Genomic DNA, 25291 nt, shown 5'->3' on the forward strand with positions numbered 1-25291 from the left:
ATCGCCGCCGGAGGGAATCGCCGTCGGGTCAGAGGGCACGAAAAACCAGCGCCATGGCGTCCACCAACACCACCACCTCCTCCTCGTCGGCCCGAGAGGAGCTGTTGTCTTGCCCCGTGTGCCTGGAGCTGTTCGCGATGCCCGTGGGGCTGGCGTGCGGACACACGTTCTGCAAGGCGTGCGTGGAGGCGCACTGGGCGAGCGGCGGGCAGTGCGAGGGGGGCGCCTTCACCTGCCCCGTGTGCTGCCGCGTCTACAGGTAACTGTTACCACAGGTAACTGCCCTTCCTACAGGTAACTGCCCTGCCTACAGGTAACTGCCCTGCCTACAGGTAACTGCCCTGCCTACAGCTACTGCCCTGCCTACAGGTAACTGCCCAGCCTCAGCTACTGCCCTATGGGACGCCTCAGCCTGGCTTTGTGCGTCTCAGTGGGTCTCAGTGGGGAACACTGAACCCTATGGGAGGTCTCAGCCTGGCTCTGTGCGTTTCAGTGGTTAACACTGAACCCTATGGGAGCATTAGTCTACATCGTGATGGGTCTCTGTATCTCAGTCGTATGTACTTAATGCGTCTCTATGCATCTCTGTGTATCTCTATGGATATCTGTGTCTATGTATCTCTGTGTATCTCTATGGATATCTGTGTATCTATGGATCTCTGTGTATCTATGGATCTCTGCGTATCTATGGATCTCTGTGTATCTATGGATATCTGTGTATCTATGGATCTCTGTGTATCTATGGATCTCTGCGTATCTATGGATCTCTGTGTATCTATGGATCTCTGTGTATCTATGGATCTCTTGTGTATCTATATGCATCTGTGTATCTCTGTGTCTCTTTGTATCTCGGAGTCGGCTTGGGGGGGGGGGGGGTGGAGACACAAAAAGACTGAGTCAGTTTTCCCCTACAACCACAGGCAGCAGCCCGAGCTGAGCAAGAACGTGCTGATTGCGCAGCTGGTGGAGGAGTTCCACGAAGCGCAGGAGATTGGCGAGTCCCTCGCTGTCCCCACCTCCTCCTCCTCCACCGCGGCGACCGCGACGTGCCGCGACGTGCCGCGGTGCGGCGAGCACGGCAAGCCGCTCGAGTTCCACTGCCGCACGGACGGGACGCTGCTGTGCGCCGCCTGCATGCTGCTGGGGGGCAGGCACTGGGGCCACGGAGCCGTCGCCGTCGAGATGGAGCACCGCGCCCGGAGGGTGAGGACGGGGGGAGGGGGAGCAGCGACAGCAGCAGCTTGGAGACCCCCTGCAGAGGCGCAGGAGTTGCGGTGGGGTGGCTGGGTCGATAGTGGGGTGGTTGGGTCGATAGTGGGGTGGAGTTAGGGATAGAGCCGCTACTGGTGGTTGTCTCTCTCTCTCTGTCCCCCCTTCTCCCCGTGCCCAATCACCTTTTCCATATTTCTCCCTCCTCGCACCGTACCACTGGGGTAAACTTCCTCTGGACGTTAACCTCTTCTCCACCGCCCAATCCATTCTTCTTTCCTCCCCTCACCCCTCCACTCTGTCCGATAGCCCCTTTGTGACCCCACGTGCCCTGTGTTACGGGCACCCATTCCTCAACCCTTGCATGCCCCTGCCATCTAAATCACGTTTAAATTATCTCTAAATATAAAATAAGAGATAGTGGTCGGTTGGCTGGTCGGTTAGGGTTAAGGGTATACCCAGTATGAGTGTTTACCTTTATAAAAGTGAATAGCAGCGTTCAAGCAGTGATTTACGCAACGATACACGCAGTGTTCCTGCGCAGGGATCAGTGCCAATGCAGGAAGCATGTGAACTACAGGTGGGCGTTAATCACCAGTGTATCATCGTACACTTCTTTCCACTGCACAACCGAGCCACGCGGGGGCCGTGCCGAGCCAACCAAGGCACAGCTCAGTAGGCGCCAGGTTTTTCCACTGCAGAACCAGAGCCATGCCGCTGATGTTACACGCAGTAGATATGGTAACGCAGAGTCCTGCAAATGCACCGACCGACGTCACACACAGTGGACGTGTCATTAGCCCCGCCCTCGGCCCTGCTTGGCCCCGAGCCGGCTTCAGACGTCTTACAAGGCCAGCGTAGCACGGTTTGGTTCCCGCACGGAACATAGCGAGTGGGAAAACCGCCCGCGCTGCCACAGGATGTGCCAGTATCAAACACGGTTATCGCTCTCCTTTCAGGAGCAACTCGACCATTTCAAGCAAAGGCTGGAGGAGGAAGAACGGAAAACGACCTCCATAATGAGCATCCTGGAGGGAACCATTCACTCGGTGTTGGTGAGAGCTCCCCGTCGGACGCCTGCACCGTGTCGGACTCGCATTTGGGACGCTTTGAAGGATGTGGGGAATCGTGAATTGGCCTCTTGATAAGGGAGAATGGGGGAAACGGACGTTCTTGGATAAAATGACTTGCTTGTCTAGTTGGTAAGGGTAGAGCTAGAACTAGTGTCCATTGACTAGTTGCTGAGGGGTAGAGCTAGTTGAATGGTTGACTAGTTAGTTAGGGGTAGGGATAGAGCTCGTACGAGTGTTTGATTGGTTAGGGGTAGAGCCAGTATGAGTGTTGTTGACGAGTTGGTTGGGGGTAGAGCTATTACGAGTGTCTGGTTGGCTAGTTGGTTAAGGGTAGAGCTAGTACGAGTGTCTGGTTAGCTAGTTTGTTAGGGTTAGGGGTAGAGCTAGTACGAGTATCTGATTGGCTAGTGGTGGAGCCGAGTCCACAATGACGACGTACTCAACCCTCCTCCACCCCCCAGGGAGCCGCGGAGGAGGTGAAGGCGCGACTGATGAGCGGCTACGACGAGCTCCTGCGCTTGATCTCCAAGGAGAAGGCGGCAGCGATGAGATCCGTGGACGAGGGGTGCCGGTCCCAGCTTTCTGAGATCCACGAGCAGGTGGAGCGCTGCAGCGAGACACTGGGCAGGCTGCAGGAGGCGCTGAGCGCCATCTACAGCCTGGACGACACGCGGGAGCACGTGGCTTTCCTCGAGGTGCGGACGCCCCGAGCGGAGTCGCTTCAGTCCCAAGCTCCCTGTGTGTGCCGTGTGCCCGCTGGTCCAATAAAGTCAACGGTGACTTTGCCGCTCAAGTGAGCGTCGGGGTGGACGGTGCTCTTTTTCCTGTTCACGACCCTGCAGAGACAGCGGTGCACATTCCACTTCCCTGTGGTGGGGGATGAGTCTGTCCATAAGACATCCACTGTTGACCTCCCCGAAAAGTGCTACTGAATTTATCAACCCGGGAGGGAGGGATGGTGATGGGCTTAGCGAACCGCCAACCAGGATTTGAAATTACAGCCTTCCGATTGCGATCAGCTCGCTCTGCTGCTGAGCCTGCCAGCTTGCTATGCGCTGGGTTGCCGTTATGTGGTGATCCTCTGATATACGAGGACATGCTGTACAACCTGAGGCCTATGGTAAACGGATGATACTGAAAACTTTATCGGCAACGATAATGGCGATACGACCCGTATTGTAAAGATCCAATACAGACAAAACTTTCGTCTAAAGTTGTGATGCATCGTTGACCCCGAGGATCACATGACCCCACTCCTTCACCACGCGTGCGTCTTTGCTCGTGAACTCGAGCCGTGCGGCAGTATTTCCGTGCGTATTATCCCGCGCTAGATTGAGATGTCGTACGAAGCTCGCGCGTGTAAACGGCGTCGCACGCGCACAGCTCAAGTGAAATGCGGATGGCAAGGCGACCGTTTTGCTGTAAAATATGCCCCGCATGTGTTTGCCCGCCTCACACAAACAACACGTTTACTTCAATTAAGGCTGTTATATATGTGTGTGTGTGCGTGTGTTCCAGGGCTGCATTCTAAACTGGGAAAGGTAGGTCCCACATTCTTCCGTTACTCGACTTGAAATCACACACCTTCTGCATTGGTGAATTCATTTTCCAAGATCGTATTTTGTCAGTGCCGGATCTTTTACGCTTTCCGACTAAGGTTTAAAAATGTTAATGCTTTACCTATGTCCATGTGTCTGTCCGTAGCAGAGAGGATTACGGACTTTCCCTGTAGAAAACTGGCAACATTGTTTAGAGGGCTGCCAATAACCCAGTAGTAAAAGGATTTTTGGTCACCGCCGAGGAGCGTGCTCCCGACCCTGCACCCCCTCCCGTTTCTGGTCATGTCATTACATTTGATAACGTAATGTTACCACAGCTTAATCGAACATTTTCAATCGTTTCAAGCGTGACAGAATCCATGCGTATGCGCGTAGTTTTTCTTCTTCGTTCCATCACCGATGTGTGCCGTTGCCGTGCAGCTTCACGAGCCTGGGGAGTGAATGCGCGGAGCTCCCACCCAGCCCGGCGCTGGGCTCTGTGACCGCGGCCCCTTTGCAGGAGCGAGTGGACGAGCTGCTCCACTTGTTCGCCCACGGAAAACCCCAGCCTCCCACAGGAGGAGGACCTGACGCTGAAGAATCAATTCTGCCTCCATTCACAGCCACGCAGGGTAACAGCCTCATCACCAACCCCCATTCACGGTCACGCAGGGTGACAGCGTCATCACCACCTCCATTCACAGCCACGCAGGGTGACAGACTCATCACCACCTCCATTCACAGTCACGCAGGGTGACAGCATCATCACCAACCCCCATTCACAGTCACGCAGGGTGACAGCGTCATCACCACCCCCATTCACAGTCACGCAGGGTGACAGACTCATCACCACCTCCATTCACAATCACGCAGGGTGACAGCCTCATCACCAACCCCCATTCACAGCCACGCAGGGTGACAGCGTCATCACCACCCCCATTCACAGTCACGCAGGGTGACAGACTCATCACCACCTCCATTCACAGCCACGCAGGGTGACAGCCTCATCACCAACCCCCATTCACAGTCACGCAGGGTGACAGCCTCATCACCAACCCCCATTCACAGTCACGCAGGGTGACAGCGTCATCACCACCTCCATTCACAGTCACGCAGGGTGACAGCCTCATCACCACCTCCATTCACAGTCACACAGGGTGACAGCCTCATCACCACCTCCATTCACAGTCACACAGGGTGACAGCCTCATCACCACCTCCATTCACAGCCACGCAGAGTGACAGCCTCATCACCACCTCCATTCACAGTCACACAGGGTGACAGCCTCATCACCACCTCCATTCACAGCCACGCAGGGTGACAGTCATCACCAACCTCCATTCACAGTCACGCAGGGTGACAGCGTCATCACCACCTCCATTCACAGTCACGCAGGGTGACAGCGTCATCACCAACCTCCATTCACAGCCACGCAGGGTGACAGCTTCATCACCACCTCCATTCACAGCCACGCAGGGTGACAGCGTCATCACCAACCTCCATTCACAGTCACGCAGGGTGACAGCGTCATCACCACCTCCATTCACAGCCACGCAGGGTGAACGCGTCATCACCACCTCCATTCACAGTCACGCAGGGTGACAGCGTCATCACCACCTCCATTCACAGCCACGCAGGGTGAACGCGTCATCACCACCTCCATTCACAGTCACGCAGGGTGACAGCGTCATCACCACCTCCATTCACAGCCACGCAGAGTGACAGCCTCATCACCACCTCCATTCACAGTCACACAGGGTGACAGTCATCACCACCTCCATTCACAGCCACGCAGAGTGACAGCCTCATCACCACCTCCATTCACAGTCACACAGGGTGACAGCCATCACCACCTCCATTCACAGTCACGCAGGGTGACAGCCTCATCACCACCTCCATTCACAGTCACACAGGGTGACAGTCATCACCACCTCCATTCACAGTCACGCAGGGTGACAGTCATCACCACCTCCATTCACAGTCACACAGGGTGACAGTCATCACCACCTCCATTCACAGTCACGCAGAGTGACAGCCTCATCACCACCTCCATTCACAGTCACACAGGGTGACAGTCATCACCACCTCCATTCACAGTCACGCAGGGTGACAGCCTCATCACCACCTCCATTCACAGTCACACAGGGTGACAGTCATCACCACCTCCATTCACAGTCACGCAGGGTGACAGTCATCACCACCTCCATTCACAGTCACGCAGGGTGACAGCCTCATCACCAACCCCCATTCACAGCCACGCAGGGTGACAGACTCATCACCACCTCCATTCACAGTCACGCAGGGTGACAGCCTCATCACCACCTCCATTCACAGTCACACAGGGTGACAGCCTCATCACCACCTCCATTCACAGTCACACAGGGTGACAGTCATCACCACCTCCATTCACAGTCACGCAGGGTGACAGCCTCATCACCACCTCCATTCACAGCCACGCAGAGTGACAGCCTCATCACCACCTCCATTCACAGTCACACAGGGTGACAGCCTCATCACCACCTCCATTCACAGCCACGCAGAGTGACAGCCTCATCACCACCTCCATTCACAGTCACGCAGGGTGACAGACTCATCACCACCTCCATTCACAGCCACGCAGAGTGACAGCCTCATCACCACCTCCATTCACAGTCACACAGGGTGACAGCCTCATCACCACCTCCATTCACAGCCACGCAGAGTGACAGCCTCATCACCACCTCCATTCACAGTCACACAGGGTGACAGTCATCACCACCTCCATTCACAGTCACGCAGGGTGACAGTCATCACCACCTCCATTCACAGTCACGCAGGGTGACAGTCATCACCACCTCCATTCACAGTCACACAGGGTGACAGCCTCATCACCACCTCCATTCACAGTCACACAGGGTGACAGTCATCACCACCTCCATTCACAGTCACGCAGGGTGACAGTCATCACCACCTCCATTCACAGTCACGCAGAGTGACAGCCTCATCACCACCTCCATTCACAGCCACGCAGAGTGACAGCCTCATCACCACCTCCATTCACAGTCACGCAGGGTGACAGCCTCATCACCAACCTCCATTCACAGTCACGCAGGGTGACAGCGTCATCACCACCTCCATTCACAGCCACGCAGGGTGACAGCGACATCACCACCTCCATTCACAGCCACGCAGGGTGACAGCGTCATCACCAACCTCCATTCACAGCCACGCAGGGTGACAGCGTCATCACCAACCTCCATTCACAGCCACGCAGGGTGACAGCGTCATCACCAACCTCCATTCACAGCCACGCAGGGTGACAGCGTCATCACCAACCTCCATTCACAGCCACGCAGGGTGACAGCGACATCACCACCTCCATTCACAGCCACGCAGGGTGACAGCGTCATCACCAACCTCCATTCACAGCCACGCAGGGTGACAGCGTCATCACCAACCTCCATTCACAGCCACGCAGGGTGACAGCGTCATCACCAACCTCCATTCACAGCCACGCAGGGTGACAGCGTCATCACCAACCTCCATTCACAGCCACGCAGGGTGACAGCGTCATTACCAACCTCCATTCACAGCCACGCAGGGTGACAGCGTCATCACCAACCTCCATTCACAGCCACGCAGGGTGACAGCGTCATCACCAACCTCCATTCACAGCCACGCAGGGTGACAGCGTCATCACCAACCTCCATTCACAGTCACGCAGGGTGACAGCGTCATTACCACCTCCATTCACAGCCACGCAGGGTGACAGCGTCATCACCAACCTCCATTCACAGCCACGCAGGGTGACAGCGTCATTACCAACCTCCATTCACAGCCACGCAGGGTGACAGCGTCATCACCAACCTCCATTCACAGCCACGCAGGGTGACAGCGTCATCACCAACCTCCATTCACAGCCACGCAGGGTGACAGCGTCATCACCAACCTCCATTCACAGTCACGCAGGGTGACAGCGTCATTACCACCTCCATTCACAGCCACGCAGGGTGACAGCGTCATCACCAACCTCCATTCACAGTCACGCAGGGTGACAGCGTCATTACCACCTCCATTCACAGTCACGCAGGGTGACAGCGTCATCACCACCTCCATTCACAGCCACGCAGGGTGACAGCGTCATCACCACCTCCATTCACAGCCACGCAGGGTGACAGCGTCATCACCAACCTCCATTCACAGTCACGCAGGGTGACAGCGTCATTACCACCTCCATTCACAGCCACGCAGGGTGACAGCGTCATTACCACCTCCATTCACAGTCACGCAGGGTGACAGCGTCATCACCACCTCCATTCACAGCCACGCAGGGTGACAGCGTCATCACCACCTCCATTCACAGCCACGCAGGGTGACAGCGTCATCACCAACCTCCATTCACAGCCACGCAGGGTGACAGCGTCATCACCACCTCCATTCACAGCCACGCAGGGTGACAGCGTCATCACCACCTCCATTCACAGCCACGCAGGGTGACAGCGTCATCACCACCTCCATTCACAGCCACGCAGGGTGACAGCGACATCACCACCTCCATTCACAGCCACGCAGGGTGACAGCGACATCACCACCTCCATTCACAACCACGCAGGGTGACAGCGTCATCACCACCTCCATTCACAGCCACGCAGGGTGACAGCGTCATCACCAACCTCCATTCACAACCACGCAGGGTGACAGCGTCATCACCACCTCCATTCACAACCACGCAGGGTGACAGCGACATCACCACCTCCATTCACAGCCACGCAGGGTGACAGCGACATCACCACCTCCATTCACAGCCACGCAGGGTGACAGTGACATCACCACCTCCATTCACAGCCACGCAGGGTGACAGCGACATCACCACCTCCATTCACAACCACGCAGGGTGACAGCGTCATCACTACCTCCATTCACAGCCACGCAGGGTGACAGTGTCATCGTCTCTATTCACAGCCACCCAGGTTGATTCTGATGACCGCGCGGAGGAAGTGAGACCTCTGCAGCCCCCGAGCAATACCACGACGCGTACGGAAGAGACGGAAGACTGGAATCTGTTCGGTTTCCTGCACCGCGTGTTTTTCGGACAAGCGACACCAAGCGGACCCAGCTACGCGGAGCTGGTTTGCAGCTGTACGTCACAGCGCACAACTCCTGTACATAAAAGTGGTTACGTATTTAATAATATTCATAATAATAAATTTAGAATATGTAACGTGCATAGTTTATGTTCACTGTCGGGGAATAATTCAGAGGGCTGGGAAACGTTAAGAAATGTTTCTCCCACCCTGGAGGTGATTGGTGAAAATGCAGTCCCGGGGATAAAATGAAGTGCAGAGCCATGGAATTCACCCTGAAATCGCACCCCGACTGTTGTCATCATCGCCGCATGTTGCGTTCTTAACCCGCAGACAGCCACACGCCGACCCTCAACCCCAACTCGGCCCACCCTCGCCTGCGCATCTCCGGCGACCGTCTGACGGTGCGCGTCACCTGGCCTGCGCAGCAGCATCTCGCCGACCACCCGGACCGTTTTGATGGCTGGTACCAAGCGCTGGGCTCCGAGGGCGTCTCGTCGGGGCGAGGGTACTGGGAGGTGGACGTGAGCTCTGCCGGCTGGTGCTGCGTGGGGGTGGCTTACGGGTCGATCGCGCGCAAGGGTCACGGGGAGGAGTGTTGGCTGGGTCACAACGACACTTCGTGGGGCCTGTACATACACGGGAACGAGGTAACGGCCCAGCGCAGGGGGATGGAGTTCCCGGTGACGAGAGTAAGTGGGGGGGCGGGGGGCTCTCTCCGTAGGGTCGGGGTCTACGTGGACTTCGAGGGGGGGCTCCTGTCGTTCTACAGTGCCGGGATGACGGAACCGCTCCACACCTTTCACCACAAATTCACCCGTCCCCTCCTGCCGGCGCTCGGCCTCTATGATTTGTTTGTGCTCGACGCCAACGTCGACAATTCCCTATCGATCGTTGAGCTCGAGTGAAACATTGAGCGGAGCCGTTCACCGAAGGGAAACCGACTGTCCCAGATGTCCTAGGACAGATGGTTTGATCTGCGGCGTACTGGAGAATATGTAAGATTTGACTTAAAACCAAAGATTGCACTATGCAATCCTGTGCTCATCAGACTGTAGAAATTATTCGGCAAATATCGGCAGAGCTGTGCAGGATGGCGGGAGGGCCTGAGACCAGCATTGAGAGGTCCCCACGAGTCCGGCGACCGAGGGCAAGACCTAAGGAGTGGACGGTGACGGGAGACTGTTGGGCTCTCGCGTGTTTCCCGTGCAGCAGCTGTGCGATCTGGCGGAGGGTGGAGAGCGGCGGCGATGAGGAGTGCCGGTCACCACGGTGACCCGGCAATCCTAAATCTTGACAAGGGACCATTTTTTAAATCTTGAAACACTTGTTTCTAATGTTAGCACGCTCGGCCAATAGTTGTCTTTCCAGTAGTGCTGGGCAGTCCACACGTATAGGCCTTGTGTGATCCAAGTTTAGTGTTGGGCGGCGACGCGGCCCAGCAGTTGCGCATTCGCCGCTCATTGCAGAGATTCACGGTTCGAACCCAACGGCCGCCCTGGTTATGATTGTGGCGGCGGTTAATTAAACATGGTAAAGCTACTCGGCGTCTGCTTCATTCGCAGTTGGCGTTAAAAAGATTCCCTGATGCCGTTCGCAAGCGTAGGCCATCGTGTGCTGGCGTTACGGTCTAAATTTTGGCTAATTCAGAAATGACTCAATTGGGACTTATACACAGCAAACATTGCTCCCTCACTGCCAGACTGATATCTGCTCTCAGGCCAGGTGCTGAGTCGCATTGTGCCCACAGGGACAGCTGCCGCTGGGGGGAGTGTTCCCTTTCTCAATTGTTCGAGATGAGATGCAATGTAAAGTACTCCGAGAAGCCCCAGCGTCCTGGGCGCTGTATCAAAACCACATTATTGTTGACTCGTGCGTGGCCTGTTAAAGCTGGTTAAGTACCCTTCAGCCGTGTTTCTGACCGAGGGCAGCGGCAGGAGGGGGTAGGGGACACCCGATCGGGCGAGACGCAGCGGGAGGAATGCGGCGACACAGAGGGCTCCCTGTTCTCCACACAGGTGACTCCGCGAGGAGCCAGGGTCTCGGGTTTCCCGGGCGCCCCCCCCCTCCACACGCCGCTCGGCACAAAATCGCTGTCACCACCCACGGCCCCCCCACCTCCTCCTCTGTATCTCACTTGCCACCGATCTTCAAGTCACCTTCGACGCAGTTAGAACTCTAACGAGCCTGGTGCGGTGCCCGTCTCCTGGCCACTGCCCTGAGCCGGTGGTGCAATGTCCACGTGGCAGGGGCGAGGGGGTGTCTGTAGGACAAGCTACTGTCGGCTTTATTTACCCCATAGGGATGATGGGCTGAGTTGACTTTTGACCAAAGACTGCAGTGTCCAAACAACACTCACCACCCACCACGCTGCAGGTCACGTCACTTCTCTTTCTGCTTCAGCCCTCACACTGCGCCACTTTGGAATTCCCTCGCCCATCATCGTCATCTCTTTTCCCAAGCTCTTGATAACAATTTTGCTCACTTTAAGAAGCTTGTCAATTATATTTTACAACTTTGATACTCGTGCTCTTTGTTGCTGGCCGCTTCGCGTTTGTGGGCCTGTGCTTAGCAAATCTAAAAAATATATGTTAAATAACTATAAGTTCAGGTCAGGCCATGGGCATTCACAGCCATTGTACGTGCACCACCACTCATGTCTTTCTCATTGTGTCCTAGGCCCAGCGCCGAGTGATCATGGTTTGGCAGGTCCACAATTTCGGACGTACATTTTAGACACTTTTTAAAGACGTGGATAATCCTTTGTGTAATCATGGCCTATGGACCACGAAGTAAAACGCCCTCTCAGCCTGGGCTCCTTCAACGGAGGAGGAGGAATATCAATGCGACACGACCTGTCTGGCTCCTGAAGTCCCTCTTGTGCCAGCAGACCTCCACGATCGTGATGGTCCATTCGATTTTGTGTGTCCATCAGACAATTGACTTATCCATCAATAAGCCATATTTTCTAAAACATGTAAATAATTGCCTTCAAATTGTTACCTCGTGCATTGTTGGGATTGCTCTAAAGTGGTGCCCTAATTTGTGTAATTACCCATTTGTAAACCGTATCGGATGGCTGACTTGCGGTGGCGAGCTGCCATGTCAAGAATGACCAGGGACCACCAAGCGCGTGCATCACGTGAAGAGCTGCCTTTGACGTGACGACTATCCCTCTTATTCCGCTCGTTTACCCAGGAAAGCCTCGGTGAGTCTCGAGACTTGATTTTCAGGAGGTTCCTGCCAAGCTTTCGCAGTCGTGGGGGGGTGGGGGGCGCGATGCTACTGTGAAATCTCAATCGAGTAAATTTCAAGTAATTTTTCACCATTGAGCCAATAGCACTTTAAATTTAAAGCTTTCGTGACTGCAGGGATTCATCTTCTTGGTTCTTTCGGTAAAGTCACGTAGAAGGGAAATAATAAAATAATAAAAATTCAATACAATTCTACGTGACTTTACCGAAAGAACCAAGAAGACCAATAGCACTTAGGTGGTATTGTTTTAATTGTGGGAATATCTGGAGGAGACCCTTGCATAACAGGGGGAGAGCTACAGACTCCAGGCAGAAATGCGCTGGAGTCCGGGATCGAACCCAGGCTCTTGTTACTGTGAGGCACGAGTGTTACCACTGTGCCAGCGATACGGGTTGCACTGTGTGGGTTTCTCGCCTTGGGGAGGGACACCCATGCAGAGCAACGCGATGAGAACTACAAACTTCACACAGGCGCTCGAGCTTGGATTGACCACAAACTCTGTTTCCCTTCTGGTTCCCCAAGTAGGAACCCGCGCCCCCTCCTGAAAAATACCTCGAGATTCAGTGACGCTTGAGGTAAAGATATCAATGTCAAAGCTTGTGTAATGTGTTTATTCACTCAAATTACGATTGCAATAAAGTTTAATTCACAAAACGTGGAATGAGCCATCTGTGCCCTACTTACTGTACTCAAGTTTCATACGGGAATTGTTATTTTTGATCATTACCCATCCATCCTTAGTCACAGCAGTATGCCTGTCAACCCCTTATCAGTGCCTACCGTATTACAGACCAATTCAGACCTTATTGGTCATCCCGTGCCCTTATGAATCTCAACGATCACTCTACAAAGTCCCATCACAAGAGAGAAACAAATAGACACATTTTTTTAACTCAATTTCCCTGTACAAGAATACGGGTAAACCATATGGGTTGACAGGTATGTAGCAGCGACACATGCACGCGTACACGAAATTCGCAGGTACAGTGATGATAGCGGGGGATGGGATGGAGCACTCCTGCCAGAGCCCATGGGTGGGGGGGGGTGTCATCAATGATGATTATGTGATAGGTGATGTAAGCTGGACGAGGTGGCGATGGGTGATGGAACTGATGGGGAGGGCATTAATGTGTGATGAGCTGGCGTTGGGTGATGTGGGCTGCTCTCGGCAGTGATTGGAGGTGGAGCGGTGATGGGAGATGCGGGCGGTTCCAGGTTCTGATGACGATTGGGAGGGGATGGAAGATGAGGCGGTGATGGCTGCTCTAGGCTCTGATGGGAGGTGGGTCACTGATGGATGGTGCGGTTGGGCCTAGCTGGTGATGGGAGGATAGAGCGGTGATGGGAGGACGGGACGGTAGGAGGTGACGTGGGGGGGTGACTGTGGTCTAGGCGGTGATGGGAGATGGTGTGATGATGGGAGGACGGGGCGGTCGTAGTTGACGTGGGGGGTGACTGTGGTCTAGGCGGTGATGGCAGGGAGGCGAGACCCTGACGGCGGACGCTGGTGCAGCTGCTCACGGAGTCGCCGGATCTCCATTCGCTGGAGCTCGATCACGTGGTCTGTGCTGGGCTCCGCCCCCTGCCCCTTGCCAATCTCCATCGAGCTTTCTGATTGGTGGAGATTCCAAAAGACAATGGAGGCAGGGTCGGCATTGAGGGCACCGAATGAATGAACACAGCACTTGACGCCCAAAAGGATTTGCAAAAGCTTTCAAGCCCGGCCCTGGTGATGACAATTTTAAGAGGCAGTAGAAAGAAGTGGCATAGCAATCAAGCGCAGAGGCGGTGTAACTGCACCGGGGCAGTGAGCGCTGCGTGTCGTGCCGCGCGTGGGGAGCACGCACCTGGTCGGGGCCGGTTCCTCTTGGCGGTGAGCTCCAGCTGGTGGACGTGCGTGCGGATGTTGCGGAGTTCCTTACGCAGGTCGCTCACCTCTCGGACCAGTGTTACATTCTCCTGCAGCACCAACAAACACGCACATAGCGACCCACAGCTACACGCACATAGCTATACACAGTGGTGCACGTGGTGGGTATGGTGCCAGATTTAGAGCGAGGTACGGTTCCTGTGGTGGTGCGTGTGGTGCCTGTATGTAGTGGTGTGTATGGTACCTGTGGTGGTGTGCATGGATCCTGTATGTAGTGGTGCGCGTGGTACCTGTATGATGCGGGCGTTCTCGCTGCGGTGAGACTCCGTGTCGGAGCTCAGTTGTTTTCGAAGCGACGCGACGCTCCGCTCCAGGTGGTCCTTCTGCCGGGCAAACTCTCGCTGCACGTCCGCGTCCTCTCCCCGGATCTCCTTCTGCAGCGGAACGCGGCATGGATGCAGTGACCCACTGGCAGCATGCCACAACGTGTCGTGACAACCACACCGGCACACCGCACACTCACACTATGAACACAATGCACGACAACACACTGGAAGTTATACTGGTAGGAACCACCTGGTTCCACCAGCCCACAGGGGATTATTGTGTCCGTCCATCGTGCATCCAACAATGGGAGGAGTGGGGCTGGGTGGAGAAGGGAGGGGCTGGGTGGGGAGGGTGGGGAGGGGGAGGGTGGGGGGTGGGAGGGGTGGGGCTGGGTGGGAAGGGGCTGGTTACCCCATGGCGCCCTTATAAATCTCAACGTTTAATCTACTCACGCCGGCTTGTGCCCGCCCTCACAGTCGGGCATATTTGCGGAATACACCACGCCGCCATTGACCCTGGCCATTGACCGAGCAACCCAACGTTCCTACCAGCTCCCTTCGCAGGAATGTGTTCACGTAGCACACAACACACTGCACACTAAAACTGTAGACTATAACACACGACACAGGATACAGTAGTTTTACTAAACACACTACAACACACTGGACACTAAAAGATCACACTAATACACTGCACACTATAACACAACACTAACGTGCAGCATACTATAACACACGCAGCTCAACACAATTCAATGGGGCACCAGACATCACAGCCCATACTATAACACACGACATGCTGCATGTAGTGATGGTCGTTATGGTTGCCCTCACTGCGTCGGCGAGCTGCACGTAGCGGTGGTACAACTGCGTCACCGCCTCCTTGAGTTGCCGGGGCTCCTGGATGAGGCCAGCGATGCCGTGCAGGTCGGTCTTGAAGCGCTTCACCAGTGCCTCCACCTCCCGCACCTACACACACGTGTACAAAGACAAAGAAAAAAACAAAGACCCCCCTTATAGCATTGACAGACTGTAGGGGCAAGTACTGTTAGTGAGCACCTACGAAGGCCGGAAAGGTACACAAGGGGGTGGGTGGCCAGTACCACGCCCCACCGCCTTTGTCTCCCCAGTGGCGATGTTTACACACTGCACCAGGTACTCATTTGAGACCTAGGGAAGGCCCAGGACCGGTTCAGATAATCGTCACTGGTGTTATCCGTGAGCGGGAATCGAACGCGTGTGTACGTGTACACACGCGTACACACGCGTACATACGCGCACACATGCACGGACTTGCACATGCCACGCGGGTGGCAGGGTCACAGGCACGTGCACACAACGGTATGGATGTGATGATGAGGAGGGTCAAAGGCAAGGGAACGCAGATGAAAGGGGATCATTGTTAAAGGCGGGGTCAAAAGTAAGGACACGGTGATGGGTCTATGGTCAAGGGTATGGTGATTGTTAGGGTCGATGGTAGTAAGTGTATGGTGATGAGTAAAGTTGCTCCACTGGCACAAATAGAGTCGCAGTCACCTGACCCTGTGGCAGTGTACCGTGTGGAGTGTACTGCGGACAGTGCGGAGTGCGCATGGAGTGAAGTGGTACCCGGTCTCGCTCGCGTGCCGTCTGCCGTTCGGCAGCCTGCATCTTGCTCCGCGTGTCGGCCACTGCGAGCTCCAGCTGGGACACCTGCTTCTGGAACCTCTCTAACTCCGTCTCCATCTCCAGGCAGATCACAGGACACCAAACACGCCACACACATGAGATACACCACACACCACAGGCACGGCACATACGCCACACGCACCAAACACCACACATATGGTATATACACGACACAGACATATACACCAGATTTGTATAAATCACTGCGGTGAATTACAGATCTGCGTCACTACGCCCAGGTATATTCAACTGGTGTACATGTGCACCTGCTGTGTGTGTATACGGGGCGTGCTGAGCACCTGCTATATGTGTTTGTGTGTGTACATCTTGTGTGTGTGTACAGCTGTGTATGAGCACCTGCTGTGTGTGTGTACATCTTGTGTGTGTGTACAGCTGTGTATGAGCACCTGTTGTGTGTGTGTACATCTTGTGTGTGTGTACAGCTGTGTATGAGCACCTGTTGTGTGTGTGTGTACATCTTGTGTGTGTACAGCTGTGTATGAGCACCTGTTGTGTGTGTGTGTGTGTACATCTTGTGTGTGTGTACAGCTGTGTATGAGCACCTGCTGTGTGTGTGTGTGTGTACATCTTGTGTGTGTGTGTGTACAGCTGTGTATGAGCACCTGCTGTGTGTGTGTGTACAGCTGTATATGAGCACCTGCTGTGTGTGTGTGTACAGCTGTGTATGAGCACCTGCTGTGTGTGTGTGCGTACATCTTGTGTGTGTGTGTGTACAGCTGTGTATGAGCACCTGTTGTGTGTGTGTGCGGGCCATGCTGAGCGCCTGCTCTCGAGGCTCCATCTGTCGCTTGAGCTCCTTGATCTTGTAGTCGAGCACAAAGCGGAACTTCTCCAGCTCCTGGTTCTTCTTCTTCAGCTCGTGGATTCGCTTCTCCTGCATGGGGGGCGGGGGGCGTCACGGGGTTAGCTCGTGGCCCGGGTCACGTGGTGCGGTGCGTGGTGGGACACGCGCCACTGACCCAGCGCCTCCGATGGCTGCTCCGTGACCGACACGCGGCAGTCTTCTTCAGGCCATAGATCTTTGTCTCAAACTCCTTCCATTTGGCCCCCCCCTCCCACATCTTGAGCTCTCTTCTTCATTCCACTGGATGCCTTCCTTCAATTCATCAAGCAGCACCTCTCTCTTTCTGCCTCTTGGCCTCTTTCCCAACATCCTTTCTGCCAGTACCTCTGTCTCTAAGCTCTCACCCTGTGAGCAATCGCCAACTCCATGTCGTTCACCTTTTCAGGATTATATAATGTCTCTCGCCTCCTGAAACTCCTCTAGAACTTCCTAATTTCTCTTCTCTCGATCCAACCAGTATTCGTTTGATGCCACAACCCACATTTCAAAGGCTTTCCAGCCTTCTTATGTCTACGAGTCCCAAGTTTCTGCCGCATACAACGCCACGCTCAACGCTAGGGTCTGCACGAGTCCCTTTCTGAACTGTGTAATTTTGCAAATCAAGATCGTCACCGTATTTTTAGAGAAATTGTCGAACAAAATGCTTATAACAATGCAATAGAGTTAACGGTTAGCGACTCGCGTAAAAAGGTGAAATCCCCAAGCCAGGTGGCCACGGGATGGCAGCACAGAGTGGGTTTGTCGTGGAAGTTGTTTGACCATATTTCACCACGCTGGTTAGGGGAGGCTGGTGAAGAGGGGGGGGGTCCAGATCTGGTTTGGATATCACCCACCATCGTCAGCCGCGGCAGGGGTATCAAACGGGTCTTTCCTGCCGTGACGAAGGGTCTCACCTTGTCATGGATGGTGTCGTCACGCTCCTGCACCTCCTTGCGGAGGGCCTGCACGTCACGCTCAAGGGCGCGCACCACGCCGCCCAGACGCGTCTGCTCCGCCCGCACGCGCTCCACCTCGCTTTGCCGCTCCTCCGCCTCGCGTTGCAGGCTGGCAAACTTCATACGGACACCAATACCAACGCCCGCCATTCAGCACTAAGTTACGGTGATGTCACCAAGGCACCTGTGCCAGGCTAGGTGCACTTTGAGGCCCCGTGAAGTGTCGAACGTTCGCTGACAGGAGCTCGCGGGACAGACCCAGGTGCCATGAGATGACCGGTAGATGCACCAGCTGTGCCCCCTACTGTGCCAACGCGCACACAGGTTCACACACACACATGCACGCACACAGCGCAGGTATACACCCATCTTCCCGCGTCCCCGTATACTCATATCCCCACGTCCCGTCTGTCCATTTCACCATCTCCCAGTGTTCCCGTGTCCCTGTCTCCCCGTGTCCCCATCTCCCCGTGTCTCTGCCTGCTCACATCACCATCTCCCCTTCCCTCATGTCCTCGTGCCTGTCTCCCTGTGTACCCCTGTCTCCCCTACCCCCCGTGGGGTGGTGGTGGTGGTTCTGGGAGCCGTACCTTCTTGCGCATTATGCCAGCCTCCCCCTGCAGGCGAGCGTTGGCGTCGCGCAGGGCGTAGAGCTGCTTCTCCAGGTCAGTGCGCGACAGCAGCAGCTCGCGGTCGGCATCCTCCTCCAGCTGCCGGCGAGACTCCTCGTGTGAGCGGTGCTCCAGATGGCGTGCCTCCTCCACCTGCACGCACACAGGGACACATATACACACGTAAACAAACACGGAGTCACACACAGGCCGGCTTGCATAGACTCAGAGACACACTCGGGCATAAACACATGGCCTGCGTCCCACACCCCACGTGTCTCTGGTCTGGTGTGTCTCTGCTGTGTGGTGGTGGGTGGTGGTGGGTGGTGGTGGGTGGTGGTGGGTGGTGGTGGGTGGGGGGCGGCACCTGCTTGAGCAGCTCCTGCTGCTCTGCGAGCTGCTGCTCGTAGCTCTGTGCGGAAGAGCGCAACGCGCGCTCCCGGGCCTCGTCCGCCTCCTGCAGCTGCTGCTCGAACTCGTCCTGCATGCGCTGGGCGCGCACCTGCAGCTCCTGCTGCCGCTCGTACTCCAGCAGCAGCTTCTGGCTGTTACCGGACTCTGCATGGAGATGCAACGACAACAAAAGTTGCCGTTCGCCACCGAGTGGCGGTCACGTCATCGCGGCACTTGTGCCAGGCTCGGTGCACTTTGATGACACGTGAAGTGTCGAAGGTTCTCTGCTGGCAGGAGGTCACAGGACAGACCTAGGTGCCATAGGTTGACTGAGATGACTGGCAGATGCGCACCACCTGTGCCCCCTACCTGCCAACTTGCTGCAGATGCACATATGAATACACACACACCGATACATATGTAGTGACTGGGAATGTCACTGTGTGGTGCCGGGCTTGTGAGGCCACGGCAGGATGTATACTGTTGTGCGTAGTACCAGCCCTAGCAGGGGCTTGGGTGAGTGCTGGTTAAGTGCGATGGCCACGCACAGCGTGCAGTGCGGGCTCCTTTTGAGAGAGTGTCAGCCAGCTAGAGTTACGTTGGGGGCACGATACTCTGGCTGACCTGGGGACACGTGACCGGATGATACTGGAGGGGGCCACCGGTGGAGGGGGCCAATGGGTGGTCATGTGGTCCGGGAAGAACTCCCGAGAGCCTTCGGGCAAGGGCGGGAAAGATCGAGAAGGTGGGCGGGGCGAGAGGCGCAGCCAGCCCAGCCTGGCCCGATATAAGGGGGGCCTTGTGAGGGGCTCGGGTTGTTACTGTTGGAGAGGCAGGAGATCCACGTCAAGCTTGAAGCCTCCAGCCACGCGGTCCAGGACACAGCTTGAGGTCCGGACCGGGATATTGGAACCGTGTCTAGTTCCGCCGTCGCGTGGTTAGTTTGGTGGTCACCACCCGAGAGTTTGTTGTGTTAATAGCCTGGAGTATGTTGTGTTAATAGCCTGGAGTATGTTGTGCTAAGAGTTGAATAAAACGTGTTGCTCCCAAGACAACGTCTGCGACTCAGTTGGACTCACTACACATATATCCAGGGTGCCAAGTGCAGTGCAGAGTGCTGGATACTGGATATGTAATGCAGCATTTAAACACATTCCTCCTGCGGAGGGAGCTGGTAGGAACGTTGGGTTGCTCGGTCAATGGCCAGGGTGGTGTATTCTGCAAATATGCCCGACTGTGAGGGCGGGCACAAGCCGGCGTGAGTAGGTTAAACGTTGAGGTTTATAAGGGCACCACGGGGTGACCAGCCCCTCCCCACCCAGCCCCACCCCCCACCCAGCCCCACCCTCCCCGCCCAGTCCCTCCCCACCCTCCCCACCCAGCCCCTCCCCACCCTCCCCACCCAGCCCTTCCCCACCCACCCCTCCCCATCCAGCCCCACCCTCCCCACCCAGCCCCGGTTTCGTACCGGTGTCGTGCAGCTGCTGCGCATGCCTCTGCGCCAGCTCGGCGAGCTCCTGGGTGTGCCGCGCCGCGTCCCGCTCGCGCTCCACCTTCAGCACCTGGTTCTTGGTCTTGAGCGCCTCCATCTCGTGCACGAACTTGTCGGTGAGCTCGCGCACTTTCTCCTGGTACGTCATGTCGCGCAGCCGCTGGGAGTACTCGCTCTCGCTCCGCACCTCCTCCAGTCGCGCGCGCAGGTCCAACGTGGCCTGCTCCTGCGAGCGGCCCCCCACACGAGTTCCGTTAGCGGCCGCGCAACACCCTCGACCGGGCGAGTGAGTTGCGTGTTAAGAGACACACGCACGCGCGTGCGCGCAACAACAGGCATAATTCGCCACTGAGTGGCGGTAAGACATCAAGACAGTGATTGTGCCAGGCTAGGTGGACTTTGAAGCTACATCAAGTGGCAAGGGTTCGCGAGCCGGCGGCAGGAGGTCGGGGATGGACGCAGGTAATGTGGGTTGACTGACCCAGATGACTGACAGATGGACCGCCTGTGGCAACTTGCTCGCACACGCGCACACGTGCACACGCGCACAAGCGCACGCAAACCTTGTCCTGCAGGTCGGCCTTAGTGACGAGGATCTCGTCGGAGTAGGGGACGTCGCGCTCTCGCCGCAGGCTGCGGCCCTCCTTGTCGGTGAGGCGCCACACGAGCACGCACGCGTCCTCGCCCACCGTCACCACAAACTGCTCGTCGTGCGTGACGCGCATCTGCAGACGTGCGCGGCGTGAGAGGGCGCGCGGAACGCAGCACGGCACCGCTACAAACGCCAACACCCTCTCCATCAGGACACGAACTCCGTCGCTCAGCCACAGCACCCTCTCCATCACAACACTCACTCCATCACTCAACCACAACTCCTTCTCCATCACTCACTCCGTCATTCATCGCAACAACTCCCGGCGGAGACCTTGGTGATGGCTCCGGCGTGTCCCTGGTACTCGACCCAGTCTCCCGGCGTGGATGTGAGCGGGAAGCGCAGCGAGCGCAGTGTCCCCAGCGCGGTGCCGGCGAGCAGCAGGCGCCCCGAGCGCGGCACGAGCACCGCCGTGAGAGGTACGCCGTCCGACTCCACCTCCCGCACAACCTGCCGGCCGCGGGCACGCGGGGTCAGGTGGATAGTGGGGCATGGGGATAAGGGAACTTGAAGATAGTGGAATACAGGGATAGGGAAACATGGGGACGTGGGAAGAAAAACACACAGGGACGTGGGAACAAGTAGCCATGGAGATGACAGATTGAGACGAGAGAGCAGATTATGGAGATAAACAAGAAAGAGACAAATTTCGATTTAAAGCTTTTGTGACTGCAGGGATTCATATTCTTGGTTCTTTCGGTTTTCACACCTAATGATTGCTTGTGTTGCAATCAATTTTTTATTTCATTATTTCCCTTCTACGTGACTTTACCGAAAGAACCAAGAATAAGAAAGAGACAGACTGGGAAATGAGAGCCGCGGGCTAGCAGGAATGTATACGGACGCAGTCACATCACGACGTGTGACGCCACGCGTCCCCCTAGCATGCGCTCGTTGTGGCCCCCCACGCCCTGGGCTAGAGGTGTGGGTGGCGCGGCGTCACCTGGGAGTCGGCGATCTCCTTGAGCGTCCGGTCAGAGCCCACGGCGTAGACGGCAGCACGCGCGTCGGGCGCCACCGCCACGCCGGTGTAGGCGCACGCCTTGACCACGCACTCGGCGTCGCGCCGCCCCGACAGAGGGCTCCACTCGTACACAGCGCCGTCGAGGCCGCACGACACGAGGCGTGCATCATCCACGCTCCAGGCCAATCCCCGCACCTTACACACCGCCACCCGGCACCCAGCACCATCACCACCGCCATCCAACACTCGGCACCATCATCACTGCCACCGAGCACCGTCACCACCACCTAGCACGCATCACCACCACTGCCACCTATCACCACCACCACCTAGCACCCAACGCCATCATCACCACCACCCAGTACCACCACCCAGTACCGCCACCCAACACCACCACCACCACGGGGACACAAGCAAGTGTCATTTGCAGAGCAGGGATACGTAGCTTGGGGGCTCATAATGGCCATGTCAGAGGACTGAGCTGACATTACTTAGATCCTGGGTTAGAGCCAGAGGACTGTGTATTTTATGGGGTTCGTAATGGCTGTGTCACAAGACTGAGTCTGCAAGGATGAGAATCTAGCTATCACCCAAGTACTCATCCTTACTGAGTCAGTTCTTGGGTTAAGGCTAAGATTCTTACTGGTTTGGTTCTCTGACATGGCCATTATGAACCCTATAAGAGATGCAGTGTGAGGGCTCTATACTACAGCTAATATATGTGGTTGTGTGGTTTGTGCAGCTTCGTGTATAGTTGTGTGGTTTGCACAGCTTCGTGTGTGGTTGTGTGTGGTTGTGTGGTTTGCACAGCTTTGTGTGTTTTTGTGTGTGGTTGTGTGGTTTGGCAGCTTTGTGTGCTTGTGTGTGTGGTTGTGTGGTTTGTGCAGCTTCGTGTGTGGTTGTGTGGTTTGCGCAGCTTCGTGTGTGCTTGTGTGTGGTTGTGTGGGTTTGTGCAGCTTCGTGTGTGCTTGTGTGTGGTTTTTGTGAGGTCCTGTGAGCCTGCGCGGGTCCATGCGCAACTGTGCGAGGCTAAGCCACGTTTCGGGGACGTGCGTGGTTTCTTTGCGTGATTGCGCGTGTGCCTGCGTGGGCTTCATCCATGGCTGTGGGTGCCCCACCTTTCCGCTGTGCCCCTTGAGGTTGGCCACGTTCTCAAATGTGATGCTGGAGAACACCTGGACGACATTCCCATTGGCTGCAGCAAACAGGTGTCCACCGTTACTGAAGCAGCACTGTAAGACAGGGTCGGGGTTGTTCCGCACTGCCACCGTGGTCGCTCACATGGGCGTGCGCGAGTGTGCGTATGACTGGCACAGGCGCCGTGGCGAATGGTGGGTATTGGTAGGACTGCATATTCCTCACAAATTCATGACAAATATAGGTTCACACCCACAGTCCCTTAATCTGGTAATATCGATATGGCCTTGAGAAATGTTTTTGCAGAAATAACACCAATACATTGAAAGTGATGCTTGTCAGTGTTCGGTCGGTAAAGGTGAGGAACGCAGACTTTGGAGCATAGCACAATACAACAAGTTATGAACGTGCATAGGCATGGGTTATGTAACGCTTCTCAACGTGCGTTGGTGGTTAGAGGTATCGGATGAGCAGTGTAGAAGTTGACGATAGCCGTCGGGGCAGAATATGTGTGGATAATTGAACATAATCCTTTTTCTGGACTCTGTTTCATTGTTTTCGGCAACTCTTTGATTAATTTGGCCAATCTTCAACAAGATGAATACATCATAGCAACATAACTTTATACTAAACGTTCACTCTTGACTTAAAGCTCTCGTGACTGCAGGAATTAATACTCTTTGGGTCTTTCAGTAAAGTCACGGAGATAGAAAAAGGATCATTTATTATTTTATTATTTTTCTATCTACGTGACTTTACTGAAAGATCCAAAGAGTATAAACGTTCACTATCAGATAGTTATAGTGACCCACTTCGCTCCCCGTTACGTACAGACAAAGCTAATGCATAAACAGCTTCAACCTTGAGCTGGAAAGCGTTGACACGGATGTTACCGTGCAGCCCCCTGCTGCAGCTGGCAATGGCCGTCTTTCATGCATGGGCCCTCTCCCATCCTGGCTCAATCCTGCTTAGCCTGCGAGCCCCAACGAGATTGGGCGCATTCCGGGTGACTTGGCCATATCCTCGCGGGGAGGGGACAGTGGCGGCCGCGGCGTCCCCCCCCCCCACCGCTCACCTCCTTGCAGGCGCGCACGGGGAAGTCGCGCAGTGGCCGCACGTCATGCAGCAGCAGCGTGAGCAGCCGCAGCTTGTCGGAGAAGCCGACGAGCACCTGCAGCCCCGAGGGATGCAGCGCCACACTGTGGGCCTCCTCGGGGAACACGTGGTGCAGCTCCAGGGAGCTGCGCTCACGCACAAGCGGGCACACACAGGTACAAAGACAAGGATCCCTCCGTATAGCCTGAACAGACTGTTGGGGCAAGTGCTGTTAGCGAGCACCAATGAAAGCCGGCACGGCGCATGAGGGGGTGGGTGGCCAGCACCAAACCCGGCCGCATTTGTCTCCCCAGTGACGATGTTTACGCATCGCACCAGGTACTCATTTGAGGCTGAGTCAATCTAGGGAAGGCCCAGGACCGGGTCGGATAATCGTCTCTGGTGTTGGCCGTGAGCGGGAATCGAACTCAGTTTGCTGGGTTCGTTGCGCAGTGCGCGAACCACTATGCTGCGGCTCCCCCAACACGCAGGTACACACAACCTTGCAAGTACACCATGTTTATTTGTTGAACTCGTTTACCCAGGAGGTCCTGGAGCCAAGCCTTATTTCACTAATTGTGTTGTCAAGACACTGACCATGTCGATATTGTCTTGCAATCTCGGTGATACCACACTCATCCCGATACCTGCTTTCCTAAAGCCAAGTCTGGGGAAGCCGATGATGAAACCCCTGTCTGCTGAAGCCAAGTCTCGAGACAACAACCACTGTACAACCGAGGTGCGGATGTCTCGTGAAGCCAGCGTAGCGCGGTTTGGGTCTCGGCTCGGCGCAGCAAATAGCCAGTGGAAAAACACCACCCGTACTGTGAGGGCCCCTCGCTGGATGCTCCAGTGGAAAAGGGGAAGTGGTCTCGTGTCCACGGCGCATTGCGTGCGATGGGGTCGGGGCCTTACTTGGTCTCGTAGTTCCAGACGCGCAGGGAACGGTCAAGGGAGCAAGTGGCGGCCAGCGGCTTCCTAGCGCACACATCGAGGCCCGTGATGGCGCCGTGGTGAGGAGGCGGGGACACCGGCTCCAGCCACGACACCTCACCCTGCACACACACCCATAGAAAAGACAAAGATTCCCCGTATAGCCTCTGGCCTATAGGTCCGCGTGCAGTTGCACCCCCTTGACAGCTACG

General features: G+C 55.8%; 2 protein-coding genes across 2 annotated transcripts in view; one reads left to right on the forward strand and one right to left on the reverse strand.

The window, feature by feature from the left end:
* LOC144731830 (tripartite motif-containing protein 14-like) lies at positions 1–12799 on the forward strand. The gene is made up of 8 exons (XM_078613106.1): positions 1–259; positions 921–1203; positions 2169–2264; positions 2744–2977; positions 3801–3823; positions 4262–4452; positions 8762–8938; positions 9217–12799. Exons 1-8 carry the CDS (start codon positions 54–56, stop codon positions 9789–9791), a joined length of 1785 nt encoding a protein of 594 aa, XP_078469232.1. The 5' UTR covers positions 1–53; the 3' UTR covers positions 9792–12799.
* LOC144731829 (cilia- and flagella-associated protein 57-like) overlaps positions 12723–25291 on the reverse strand; it is a 20904-nt gene continuing 8335 nt past the window's right edge. Inside the window, exons 7-22 of the mRNA XM_078613105.1 lie at positions 25062–25201; positions 24127–24292; positions 23033–23146; positions 21894–22109; positions 21224–21400; positions 20862–21023; positions 20275–20524; positions 18781–18971; positions 18393–18566; positions 17761–17919; positions 16754–16897; positions 15943–16059; positions 15169–15303; positions 14299–14442; positions 13986–14097; positions 12723–13749 (exon numbers count right to left, since the gene is read on the reverse strand). Coding sequence (XP_078469231.1) covers positions 13601–13749; positions 13986–14097; positions 14299–14442; positions 15169–15303; positions 15943–16059; positions 16754–16897; positions 17761–17919; positions 18393–18566; positions 18781–18971; positions 20275–20524; positions 20862–21023; positions 21224–21400; positions 21894–22109; positions 23033–23146; positions 24127–24292; positions 25062–25201 — 2550 coding nt within the window. The 3' untranslated portion in view covers positions 12723–13600. The remainder of the gene's footprint in view (positions 13750–13985; positions 14098–14298; positions 14443–15168; positions 15304–15942; positions 16060–16753; positions 16898–17760; positions 17920–18392; positions 18567–18780; positions 18972–20274; positions 20525–20861; positions 21024–21223; positions 21401–21893; positions 22110–23032; positions 23147–24126; positions 24293–25061; positions 25202–25291) is intronic.

The sequence above is a fragment of the Lampetra planeri genome, chromosome 40, assembly GCF_965212315.1.
Source record: "Lampetra planeri chromosome 40, kcLamPlan1.2.h2, whole genome shotgun sequence".
Lineage (NCBI taxonomy): Eukaryota > Metazoa > Chordata > Hyperoartia > Petromyzontiformes > Petromyzontidae > Lampetra > Lampetra planeri.

Coding starts and splice junctions, on each gene's coding strand:
- LOC144731830 (XM_078613106.1), top strand. CDS start 54: ATGGCGTCCACCAACACCACCACCTCCTCCTCGTCGGCCCGAGAGGAG. Junction 2,265..2,743: donor GAACCATTCACTCGGTGTTG/GTGAGAGCTCCC, acceptor TCCACCCCCCAG/GGAGCCGCGGAGGAGGTGAA. Junction 8,939..9,216: donor CGCGGAGCTGGTTTGCAGCT/GTACGTCACAGC, acceptor CTTAACCCGCAG/ACAGCCACACGCCGACCCTC.